Source organism: Lottia gigantea (genome assembly GCF_000327385.1).
Source record: "Lottia gigantea unplaced genomic scaffold LOTGIsca_8, whole genome shotgun sequence".
Lineage (NCBI taxonomy): Eukaryota > Metazoa > Mollusca > Gastropoda > Lottiidae > Lottia > Lottia gigantea.
In genome coordinates this window covers 476989-490332 of record NW_008710662.1, presented here as the reverse complement: position 1 = coordinate 490332, position 13344 = coordinate 476989, and the positions used below count along the sequence as shown (strand labels likewise).

At 34.9% G+C, this 13344-nt stretch overlaps 1 protein-coding gene across 1 annotated transcript; it reads left to right on the top strand.

Annotated features, from left to right (window-relative positions):
* Positions 1-12671: 12671 nt before the first annotated feature.
* Positions 12672-13046, top strand: LOTGIDRAFT_155244 (hypothetical protein; the record flags this gene model as incomplete). Its single annotated transcript, XM_009066821.1, has 1 exon — positions 12672-13046. The coding sequence occupies one exon, from the start codon at positions 12672-12674 to the stop codon at positions 13044-13046; it is 375 nt and encodes a 124-aa protein (XP_009065069.1).
* Positions 13047-13344: the final 298 nt, after the last annotated feature.

Sequence of the window (13344 nt, the reverse complement as noted above, 5' to 3'; positions counted from 1 at the left end):
TCATCAAAAACCTTTAGCACAATATTGAAATATCTCTGATATATAATATGTTGATGCTGGTAAGGCTTCATTCTTAAACGTACGTAGCATACAACACACACCGTTTTGATTTATTGGACAAAATTATGTAATATGACTGAAAAGTAGATTCAATATTTCATGTTTGCAGTTATGGCACAGTAATAGTATTTTTTTTTTTATCGTATAATCAAACCTTTCTCAATATATACATACAGTCAATACTAAATTATACTACATATAAATTAATGATTTGTGGTTGGCTCTATCCTATAAAAACAACTCTTGATTACACTTCTAGCTCCAGAATAGTCAGCAGTACAGATCAGTTCATCAAATCATCATAAGTAAATAAAAAGTGTGATCTGAACAAATCTCGTGTGTTAACAATGTGTATGTTAGGGTGTGCTACTTATTCATTTCTAGAAGTTTATTGACTCAATTGTTCAGCACGGCTTTAACGGACAAAAGGGAATCAGATTGTATGTGATGTACACAAATGACCAAAAATAAACGCAAACCTCTCACTTCCCTTACTTAATAAAAGTTCCATTCAAACTTTCATCATCGTTTTCTTGATTTAGATCGTCATTCATAACTGAATAATGAGATTTGTTGATCGTCAATTTGTTTTGGGTTTAAATCAAGGAAAATTAAAGGCAAGTCAACTGTTAAATATTAACGTATAAATGAATTTTTGAATAAATACTTTTTTGCTATCTGGTAGGGCTTCCAAATATTTCAGTACCGCAGTAACGTACTATAAATGGTCAATTATGACGATGCTGCTAAATATACTTTTTGGTCATAGTTGTAATTAAGGTGCATTTAAGGTGCATTTATACAGAGCGCGAACGCGGTTTTTCGTCATAGAATGGTTTCATCATTTTATAGAGGGACCGTTCAAATAGAATGCGAACGCGAACAAATATTTGTTCGCCCGGTCGACCGCCGAGATTGCCCGAAGAGCGAATTTTTCAGAAAGTCGCGGCGGATTTCTTGCTATCAACCAATCAGCTTGTACCATCTCCCTTGCATCATTTCCTAAAATAGAAACGTGTGCACATGGCTTTTCCAATTTGCTTGTAGGGTACAAACAATGGATAAAACGGAAGTTTTGATTTTAGTTGAAAAGAATCCAGTTTTGTTTGACAAAGCTGAAAAAACTTACAAAGAGACAGTAAAAAAGAAAGATATTTGGAAGGCAATCGGAGAGAAGGTTGGACTGATAGGTGTGTGATTAAAAAAAATTCAATTTATTTTGCCTGTTTCATCAATGGTATGGAACTTATAAAGAAAATAACATTGGACCAATTCATTAATTAATTACTTTTTAATTGACTGTTGTCACACTTTGTTTAAAACGTCCTCTGCTGGCTTGGGTGCATGCTGTCGACGGTTTTCCGCGTTCGTGTTCGCGCTCTATTTGAATGACTGAACTGATGAAAAGTCGCGGTCGCCCTCGCGCCGGTCGCGTTCGCGTTCGCGCTCGCGTTCGCGCTCTGTATAAATGCACCTTTTGTAATTGATTTATCCATGCAGATACTTTGTTGACATTATAGTTTAAAAAGAGAATTTGTTTAACATCAAAAGATATTACCATTGTTAATACAATTGGTGAAAAAAACATAATGGTGATGTCTGAGAGCAAGAGGATGCATCTTTACCCAGAAGAGAGGATGTCTTGTCGTAATGAGGCCGACTTGAGCTGAGCTACAAGTCTCAATAACGTTCTTCAAATCTTGATATTAGATGAATATAGTCACTATCTCCAAGCAAAAAAAAAAATTTTTCACGGGGCGAAAAATAACCCTTAAGAATTGTGAACAAAAGTATGTTGAAGTTTATGTATTATCAACCTAGCTTGTAATAAATGGTAGCAAAGTGGAAGAGCAGCTTTAATATATCCAATTATACTCTGATAATAAATATTGATCACCAAATATATATACATACAGATTAGCACGTTTTCTATCATCATTTACAATGGTCATTTTACTTTCAAAAGATGAAAAAGTATTAACCTTTTTGACCTAAAACTGGCTTATTTTGATGGGATTACTTATTTGATTGGGTCAATTTTTATTGTCATTTATTTGTACTCGTACAAGGAAATGGGTCATAAATATAAAGTCCCATAGATGGGAATGAATAAAATATTAAATAGTTCGTCCTCCAATTGTGCGCCTTCGGTTAAATTAAATAATACATTTATCGCATAAATGCACCGAAAAACGTGAAACTCTTTGGTAGCACCGAGTTATGTGCTGTTTAGTTATAACAGACACAGATGACCTCAAATTGCATGCGTATTCTAGAAATTATCCTCATGCTGTCGAATAAGATCTTTGACCTCCGGAACAGAGATGCATCTGTTAGCTAGCACATTGTTTCCTTGGATTTGGCACCGACGCCCGACGTAATTGTTGATCGAGAGTTTCACCCCATTGATGGCAAATAGGTGGTAAATCTGGCATTTGGCTGAAAATCCAAGATTGTATCTCCTTATATAGAGTTATGGTTCTTAATTCTCATTCATCAATCTATATAAAATGATTCTGTTATTTTTAACATAACTTAAACCAGACTAGACCTATCTTTAAACTCACTATATATCATAAGTTACTTAGTTTAATTTATTTATTGGATTATAGTTATGGCACCAGGTAAGTTCCACTGATAAATATATACACTAGTTGACCAAGTTGGGGACTATAAATTTTACGAGGTAGTATCCTTTTAACATACAGAAGATGAATCTTACTGTATATTATAAGTGTGAGATTGTATCCCCTTCAATAATTTTACGATTTCCAGAGCTTTTAACCTTCAGCCTAATGCATATTTGACATCTTCAATGCAGTCAATAGACACTTAACTATATACACCCATTATGACGGTAGACGGTCTTTTAACAGAAGTGATAAAAAAAAATCTGAAGCTGGTAATAATGAAGTATAATTGTATATCGGGAGTTTAAAAGTCTCGGATGATAAACTTGCGTCCTGTAACAAGACTTGATTCATTTAAGTTATATCCTGTTACCTTATTACCGCCATTGTTCAAAACCCCGATAGACCCATTAATAAACATTACAGTCACCGATGACATCCATTAGCTTTCATATGAATAGCCTAAAGTTATGAGAAAAATTATTTAATAATGAATGACGCCGAACGTGAAGATTATTAAAGGTAATAGCAAATCAGTTTTCAGTTTCCGTCTAAAGTAAAGGCGTAAAAATGTAATATTGAGGCGTAACATTTCAGATTTTCAATTTAGGGTTGCCTATTTTGTTGATTAACATTATATGATTGAATAAACTACCCATTTTACTTCTAGCTCAAGAAGATATATTTTCTTAGATTTTGTAATTGAAAGACAATAACTACTTTGATGTCGTATGCCTGTCGTCTATGAAGTCTTGTCGATTATTTTAACATACCGATTAGGGCAGGTTATAGGAAGCTTTCATGAAGAAAAAAACGTCTTGTCGCTCAGAGGGGACTGTGTTCACCAAAGATCAAATCTCAGTTGGTTGTCAATAACCAATCGGTTAATGCCGCTTTGCAAGCAAAGTTTTACCCACATGAACACCACATGACGCTGTCTGTAAAGAAAGTAAGAGTAGAATAGGTTCGATGTCGTATTTCTTTAAAGACTATTTTCGTTTCTTATTTTGTATTCGTTCTTTTAAAACCACATATGATACATTTGAAATAGACATTTCACGTACGATGGGCTTTGATCCTTTGAAAGATTGATGTCGTTTTCCTGTTAGATCTAGTCAAGACACTGACCATATGCTTTAAAGGTATACTACCCTTAAAGATTAACAACATTTTTTTAATCACGGTTAAATACGTGTTTGTTAATGAGTGGACTTACTTGGTTTCAAAACCATACAACAGAATCCCTCTTGGATCAAATAAATTCATAAACCTAAGTAATTATTTATAGTAATTTTTTAAACATGCTTAGAAGCGTGTTTCATTAATTTAGTTTTGTAGATATATCGTCTTTTATGGAGAATCTATTCCTGGGACATGGTAAGTCCCAATGATGAATATATAAATTTATTGACCAAGTTTGAGACGTTAACTTTTATGTCAATTCTAAGAGGTAGTTTCCTTATACAAGTCGTAATAATAAACAAAATTCTCTGCCGCAGCGTTGTCTGTATGCTTTAGCTGCACATTATTTATATCACTGAAGTTTAAGCGATTTGATTTTCTGCTGAATCCGCAATAAGCACATATTCGCTTACGTACAATCCAATCAAATTTCTGCATTTCGTGATACAAGGATGGTTGGTTATTGCAGTCAAGGTATAAGATGAAGTTCGTGTGAAACCCAATACGATCATTTCGTAAACTTTATTCAAGAGGGGTCTAGCCCTAAAGTACACGAGTTTACTGTGACTTAAGCATTTGTGCACATTGACCTTAAGAGAAACAAACCCATGCCTACAGAACTACGTCTGGAAGATAGAGCGTTAGTAAGATTCACTAGACAAGTTAACTATTCAAGTAGAAATATTGAATTGAATATTAGATTATCTATTGATTTCTTCAATAATTTTAAATTTACTCTGTAATCAATGTAATATAACAGTCAGTTTTGATTTCTATATATCTGAAATTTATCTTTAATACATAAACTTTATAGTTTCCTATACAGAGATATTACGAGTGTGTCGGAAATGTTTCAACTATATACTTCTCATAATATATCTCGAGAAATTTGCACTTCATTTATTATGACAGCTAATCGAATTTATTTTTTTGATATATCAATTTGACCAACTTTTTAAAGGCACATACTTCGATTATTTTTTCATGTTTGACTTAAAACACACGGTAGTTTTATTTTTGCATAACCGAAATTGAAGCTCCCCCTCTTTTTTATGGGCCCACATAGAAATGTGGACGTATATTGCTGTCACCCCTGTCCGTTCGAAAATGGCAATAGTGGGGTGAACGGTTTCAGAGTTATTGCCCTTGACTTAGTAAAACCGCATCAAATTTGGCTTGTAGGCACAATAGAGTCACAGAGACTAGCTTTTATCCGAACATGCTGAAACTTGATGTTGGTAATAATCGGATGAACGGTTTCAGAGTTATTGTCGTTGTGTTTACGTCGATAAGACCTTGTTCATGTTTGAATTTGATAGTTTAATGACTGTTTTGGGGATTTTGCCTTGAATATAAATATTTTTATATAAAGATTATTTGAAAATTCATTAACAAGCAAGCCATTAATAAAGGCTTTGTCATCATTTCTGACATCTAGTAGTGGGCGTATGTTTTTATATAATGAGAATCCACAGTCGTTGTGATATTGTTAGAACTAGAAAATATATGCTGGGGTAAAAAGCTTAAAGCTAAGATTCCATATACGCGTCATGTGGATCCGCCATGTGTCATCCCTAATGCGTTAAAATCAAAATGGTTTGTTAAAGAGGGTATGATTCCGTATATGCGGAAGCGGTATCCGTCAAATGATCTCCGTCATGCGCACCCGGACGCCTTTCCGCGAGGAGTTCTCCCAAATGTGACGTATTTTGTAGGGATTCCCTGCATCAAAGCAACCATCTGTCTAGAAGTCCGTGCGTCAAAAGAAAAATAACGCATACGTTTAACGCACATATGGAATCATATTTGGAATATAATGTCCATTCAAGAACCAGAAGATGACACTGAAAGAGTCAAGCTCATTTCTTTCGGACGAAAGGTAAATTACTCCAAAGACATTAAATGGTACAGCATTATGACAATTTAATAGTTAACAATAATTTATGAGCTCAAGTGCATTTAGTCAGAACTAGTTTATTGGTATGGCTGAATGATATTGACTGCTCGGCTACTTTAGTATGAACTTGGGTCAAATAGTAACTTGTTATTCTAGTTACTAGGTTTGCCATTCAACGTTGGTACTATTTCCAGATTGCTTTTCCCTATTTACTTGGTGCACATACATTAGTTTGAATCAATAGATTCTTTATCTGAAATTTCCATTAAGTCATTAAGGAGTTTTGTAGCTCAGTCGGTTAGAGCGTCGGGTGCTTTTTATGACGTCATTAGAACACGTGCTGGTATTGTGAAGATTCATCGGGGGTGATATCATGAAAAGAACGAGCAACGTTGTGTCGCTTTCGAGACATAATTTCGTAGGAGTAGCAAGTAGTCTAAATCGAGCTTACCATAGTATCCTATCATTACTGTATAAAAAACACACGAGGCATATATGATATTCCTACAAAGTCCAGAACCTAGAATTACTTTTTCAATTATGATGTGTACTTTGTAGAATCCTAATTAAATATTTGAGACGAAATACCTATATTAACTGCACTCTATACTTCAATGCGGATCTGCGCCCTTAGTAATTAAAGAGCTGAATCAATCAAAGTTCGAGTTGATGAAAAATTGAACTGGTGTTATAGTGCAATTTTGTTAATATGGTTAATAACGCCCTTCATCGTATTTATCAACATCATTGTCATCGAGATTGCTACTTTCCGGTTTTTAACATAAAAGGCAAGAAAAACAAACATTAAAAAATTTCTTAACCATATTTTCATCGGGGGATAATTATCTCACACGAAGATATGAGAGAAAATTATATCACAATTATAACCATAAACGGTTTACTTATTTCTTCCTTTTAGTAGCCTGTAAACATGTGAGAAGGAAGTATTATCAGGGAATACCATATAAAAGGCTGTTGTTATATAGCAGTCCAATATCAGTTGAATAAGTCCTCGGCATAAGTCTCATGGTCGCTTGCTTATTTGAAAACAACGCATCAGTCAACAGCTAACATAATACGCTAGCATGCGCTCGTTGTAAGCGAGTACCCGCCGTATAACAGCGCAAATCAGCGTAACATTTTCCAGAACTGAACTTTTACGACGTGAATTTGCATACGCCGACGTTTCAATCAACCAATCACAAGAAGCTATTAGACAATACAGCCAATCAAATCTTGAAAATACAGTATACTCTACGTAATCCAACATACACTGGGACCGCAAAAATGTAGCTGCGCGCGCCTGTGTTTACACTTTGGACAGTGATTTAATGTTTTCTGGCGTATTACGGCGGCTGTCTATTCCATTTTATTTATTGTGTAATCAATGACAGAACTCCAACTCAAGGTGATAAACTAGATGACAGTGTGTAAATTTTAAAAAAAACTTGTATTTATCAATGATTAATGGTTATTTTCAATGTTTCTGATAACATGATAAATTTGACTGAATATTGTAATTGCTTGTAAGATAGATACATTCACAACTTGAACACTGTTACCAAATTCAAATTACTCCTCACAAAGCCGATAATTTTACATTTATTTTATTTGTTTGTCTGTAACCTTATAATTATGGTGCACTTTTATGTACTGAAAGTCGTTTTGACATCTTGCAGATACATTTTTATGATCTTTGCTCTTTGCTGTCGTTTTGATTCTTTTGACTGTATAATCTTATTCTATGATTATCGTCGACTCTCCTCTACTTCAAGGGCATTTCGCCTTGTAAAAATGAAATGAATGTAGTTTTACGCCCTAATTTTCTGTACCATATGTGCTAATGAAGACGGACAACGCCATCCAGGGTGCAACGAGGGAAATTTTGCCAGGACAGCTACATTAACCTGCTCTTTTTCGATTTCCATCTGTAAAGGCACAACCTGTAACACACGGGGCCTCGGTTATTGTCCCATCCGAACGACTAGACGCTTTTGGCAGCCCCTCTTACCTGCATCACACGATTCAATTAGCTATTACAAGATTTCAGATAATCTTTTCAAATATTTCAGGGCTGTCTCCCAACGAGTGTCATTCGCAAATGTTCTAACTTTACTTACCCTAGAGATCAAATCCATTTACAGGTATTGCCAAATGTACCATTGTCTAAAAAAAAGTTTTGGTTAAAGAATTTTATAACCCAAAGAAATTCAATATAAATAACTAAAATTATGAGAATTTCTACACGACAAAAAAAATTAAAGCTTTTTTATCATTATCTCAATGTGCACGAAATTTGAAAATCGGAATCCCGGCCTTAATATTAGCGAAAAAAGTTCGAATTAAGAATGGAACTACACATTTGTTTTTACAAAGGGCGGACTTAAATAACGCCAACAGATAATAACATACAATAGATCGTAGAGATCAAACTCATTGCACAAAACTATGGGATGCAGTAAAGAGTTACATGGTGTTTGTGGTGAAGTGGAATTTAAATCCCATCCGCCCTACCGCCCCAATATTTTATTCCACGGGTACATATTGTTCCATGTTTATTCATAACACGATTTATTCATTTCATTATGTTCAGAACCACACACTTTTTGTCTAAATGAATTGGGATAAGGGCAACGGAAAAGGCCACTGCTCTTATGTAGATGAAACAATGACACATGGAAAATCAAACCAAGCATATCTTATTACACATCAAAAATTTCTTACATTTATTAACTCCGCTTAAGAGATATGATTGTAGATGCCAAAGGGGACAGCTACGAAATAAAGAGAAATGAAATAACAGGAATTTTGATTATATCTATCTGATTTTGAGAAAATATGTTGATTTGATTTGTTATTTGTTTGTTTGGTTTTAACAGTTTGTATGGCAAAATTGTATGGGGTTTGCAGCGGATTCTACCGGCTTTGAGAACTGCACCGCATTTGCTGTTCGGGATGATGAAAAAGATGGAATCAACATAAAAGAAATAGAATACAACAGGTTCAATTTAATGTTTTCTTTCTTTTTAATGATTTTCATGCAGCAAATCTCCACTAAGAAGATTTAAGATAAGGTTCATTGAGTGAAAATGACTTATTAAAAGCAGAATCTACACATTTCAGAATAATTTTTGAAGTTGAACAATAGATGCCATATTTCTTAAATTAGTAGAGACTAAAACACAAATTGATCGCAGCCATTCTTCTTATACTAATTTACACTATCAACCAATTTTTAAAGAGGTTAATGGTTGTTTTTTTTTCGTGCGGTAAATATTGTGACTTATCAGATGAAATACGGAAGAGGACCAGGTCAGTAACGAAACAACATATTACCAAAATTTGTTTTGGGTGAGTACTTCCTATTTATTTATATCTTTATTGGCAAATGAAGCATTCAACAACAACAACAAACTAGAGCCACTCGTGGCACAAATGGGACTTTGCAAATGTAGTAATTTGCTAAAGACCCTGAAAAAATCAACCATCGACGATAATTAGGTCAAGCGCAAGAACAAGTCTAAAGTTGATAATTTTTATTTTTTAGAAGATTCTAATACCGGAAGTAGACGTCAGACCTCACAAATGAAAGTATCAGCAGATAGCCAAGGTCAATGACCTTTGATCTTGTAAAGGAGAAGAACTAAAAAGGTCAAGATCTAGAGATATCCGTCATCAAAATTTCTAATTGCACACGACTATAAAACCGGAAGTTGACATAAGACAGCAAATATAAAAGTATAAATAGATGCCAATGACGTTTGATCCTACAAAGGTCAAGGTCAACAAAGGTCAAGGTCAAAAATTGAAAATTTTTGAATTTCCAAAACCTGTTCCTTTTTTTGAACTATGAAGCGGAAACAACCGAAATTCTAAGACAAAGTGGCTCAAAATATGATGTAATTGTGTGCAAAGTTCCATTTTGAACAAATGTATACTTTGCGAGTTATGCCCCTGGCCAAAAATGTCAATAATGAGTAATTTAACCCGGAAGTGCCAAACCCACCTCAATTTTTTTTGAATAAGTTAATTAATATTCAAAATGTTACGTTATGTTCCAAATGTCAAGTTCCTACATAATAGAGGTCAAAAGATATAGGTCAACAAAAGTCAACAAAGGTCAAAATCGAAAAATGAAAATATCCAAATGTTAAAACCCGTTCCTTTTTTGAAACTATAAAGCTGAAACAACTGAGCTGTTAACACAAACTGGCCAAAAGGATGAGGTAATTGTGTGCAAAGTCTCTTTTTGAACAAACGCATCCTATGCGAGTTATGCCCCAGCCCCAAAATGTAAACAATTAGTAGTTCAACCCGGATGTGCCACGCTCACCCCAATTTTTTTGTCATAGGTGAATTCATTTTCAAAGTGTCTAGTTGTATTCCAAATATCAAGGTTCTCCATAAAATAGGTCATAAGATATACATACACCAAGATCAAAAAGACACAAATATGGTAAAACAAAACTCAAATTTGAAAAAATCACGAATTTCAATTTTGCTTTAAAAAAGCAATTGTTCTATATCTATGTAAAGTGCATGAGAAGCACATTAGGAAACCGAAAAATTAACCCTCTAGGTTAATTAGGTCACGTGCTAGAGCAGTCCAAAGTTGCGAATTTGGCAATTATAACAAACTCCATATAAATTACCCAAACCACAGACAAGAATCACTAATAATAATACAAAAACGAACATTTAAACCCCAGGTGGCCAAGTGTAGTGACTAATCTAAAATTTTGGAATGCAAATGGACACGGTGCGATCCTCTTTCTATGCAACAAATTTTCAGATTTCAAACTCAACAAACAATCCCAAAAACAACCAGACTTCACCTTAAGAGCCCGATGTAAAATTTTGATATGTAACTAATTCTGTAAAGAAGGGAAGACATTCAAGAACTAATCCATTTTGTAAGTTCAAGTCAGTAGTATATGTCTTTTCGGATATGACGCATTTCACTTCTGCGCATGCGCAGCTTTTTCAATGCGTCATATCCGAAAAGACACAACTGTTAAAAATGTATTATAACAGACCCCCCAAACTGTTAAAAATGTATTATAACAGACTCCCCAAACTGTTAAAATGTATTATAACAGACTCCCCAAACTGTTAAAAATGTATTATAACAAACTCCTCCAAAATGTATTATAACAGACTCCATATAAATTACCCAAACCACAGACAAGAATCACTAATAATAATACAGTAAAAAATAACCGCATTAAAAATGTCTTTAATTTTAAAACACGAACAAAAAAAATTCGAAGGAGACGGTTTCTTCTCTGCGCTAACATCTCTCATCCCCAAAGTAGCCAATTTTGTCTCAAACAACAAATCCCTCATTTCCTCAGAAGCGCAAGCTCTTGGATCTGTGGCAAAAGCAGGAGTAAATATAAGCGATGCAGTGAAAAAATCTGACGAACTTAAAGAACTGCAGTTAATAAGAGAACTAAGAAACAAGAGACTAGAACGACAAGCCCTAGAAAAACAAGGAAAAGGGTTTAAAATCATTGGATAAAAATGGCAAGCAAAAATTACAGATTGGATCCAATCTTTCAATTGTATGATCCGATTCAATATTCGTTCAACAAGAAGAAAGAGGATTACGTAGTCATCTCACCATCGGTAGGAACAAAGACCCAAATAAACGACGGAGGAAGAGTTACCTTTGAAATTAATTCGTTGTCCAATTGGTTGCTGCTTTCCGATGCCCATTTCAGATGCGATTTCAAAATCAAAGACGCCGCTCAGAATCGAATTCCACAAACCAACACGACTTTAGAAAACAACTTCTTTCCGTCTTTATTCAGCGAAATGGTTTTGGAAGCTGGTTCAAATCCGATAGAGACCATAAAACACCCCGGCGAGTTTGACACAATGTTGAAAACGGTTCTCTATCCCAAAAACTACGATTCAGTTTCGGGATGGATTCCCGATTTCGGTGACGGAGAAGTTTTAAAAGAACCGGTCAGAACTGTAGCAAATGACGCAGACCTTGCTAGGATAAGGGTAGTCGCTAGAAACACACTGGAAAGAGTGACTCGTGGAGTAAATCACGGATTTGAAAAACGAGCGCTTCAATACAACAATGTCGTCGAGAACAACAGATGGGGTAATTACGTAAATTGGAAGTTGTATCCTTTATTTGGTCTCTTGGAACACAGAAAGGTTTCCATAGGTTTACCGTATAAAATTCATTTGCAAAGAGAAATCAACGACAACAAGATATTCTTTGGTGAAAACAACTCTGACGCTAAATTGGAATTAACGAATATCCAACTTTACATACCGATAATCACTCCTTCCGTAGAAGTGGAAACGAGAATATTCAACTCTTTAACCAAAGACATCGAAATTGCTTTTCTTCGTCGTAACACGGTAGGAAGCATGACTTTAACGGGAGAATCCACCACGTGGCCAATCACCAACACCGTCAAACCAGCGAGATATCTAATGGTCGGTTTCAAAAACTTGCCAGACTCTCAGACAAACTACAACAACATTTTCAGAGTTGCATTGAACCATACTCAAGATCCCATCATTCGCAAAGTTCAAGTCAGATTGAACAACGATAATTATCCCAATCAACCTTTAACAATTGATCCTTCCAAAAAAGATTACAACGAATTGTACAGAAACTATAAAAACATGTGCGAATTGATTGGAAATACGCCTCAGTTTGAATACACAGATTTTTCACTCAATCATCCAATCTTTTGTTTCGATCTGTCAGCTCATCAAGAAGATCTTTTCAAAACAGAGGTAACCATAAATATTCACATCGATAAAACACAAGGAGATGTGACCGGCTATTGTTTATTGCTGGAAGAAGCAAAACATTTGATTCAAATATCAGATAGAAGAATGATAAGAATTGAATAAAAAAACACCCTTTAAAAATGAAACCAGAAACTTTAGTTATGAAAATAATAGAAGCTATGGAAACGAATTCGCCGACTCTAATAACTTACAACGGTAAAAAAGTGCATATAACCCAAAAGATTATCGATAAATACAAACATTGCAAAGTCAGAGACGATATAGACTTGGAAAGAATTGATGAGAATTTAACTAAAAAAGGTGGATTTTTACCTTTCTTACCTTTAATCTTTGCTGGTTTAGCTGCAGCTGGTGCAACTGCTGGTGGAGCTGCTGGGATAGCCGAAGCTGTCAACGATAAGAAAGCTGAAGCCGCTGCAAACGCCGAAGCGCGTAGACACAATTTGGCAATGGAAAGAGAAGCACGAGGAGGTTCGGGAGTAGGAGATATATAAGGGACGGTTAAAGAATTCGGACAAAGATTTGGCGAAGAAACCAAGAAAACCGTTAAAGAGGGATTAAGCAAATTAATAGATAAAATCGACACCGGAGAAATGAAGGTCAAACACAAGGGCGACGCCATATTTTTTAAAAACATACGTTCGGGCGAGGGAATCTTCCTTTCAAAGTATAAAGGCAACGGGGTGATTTTTGGTACGAAAATGTAATAAATAAAAATGGGCAAAAAATTTAATCATTCAGAAATATTTCCTAATAACCCAATGCTCATGTGTATATGCGGTAGTTCCGGTT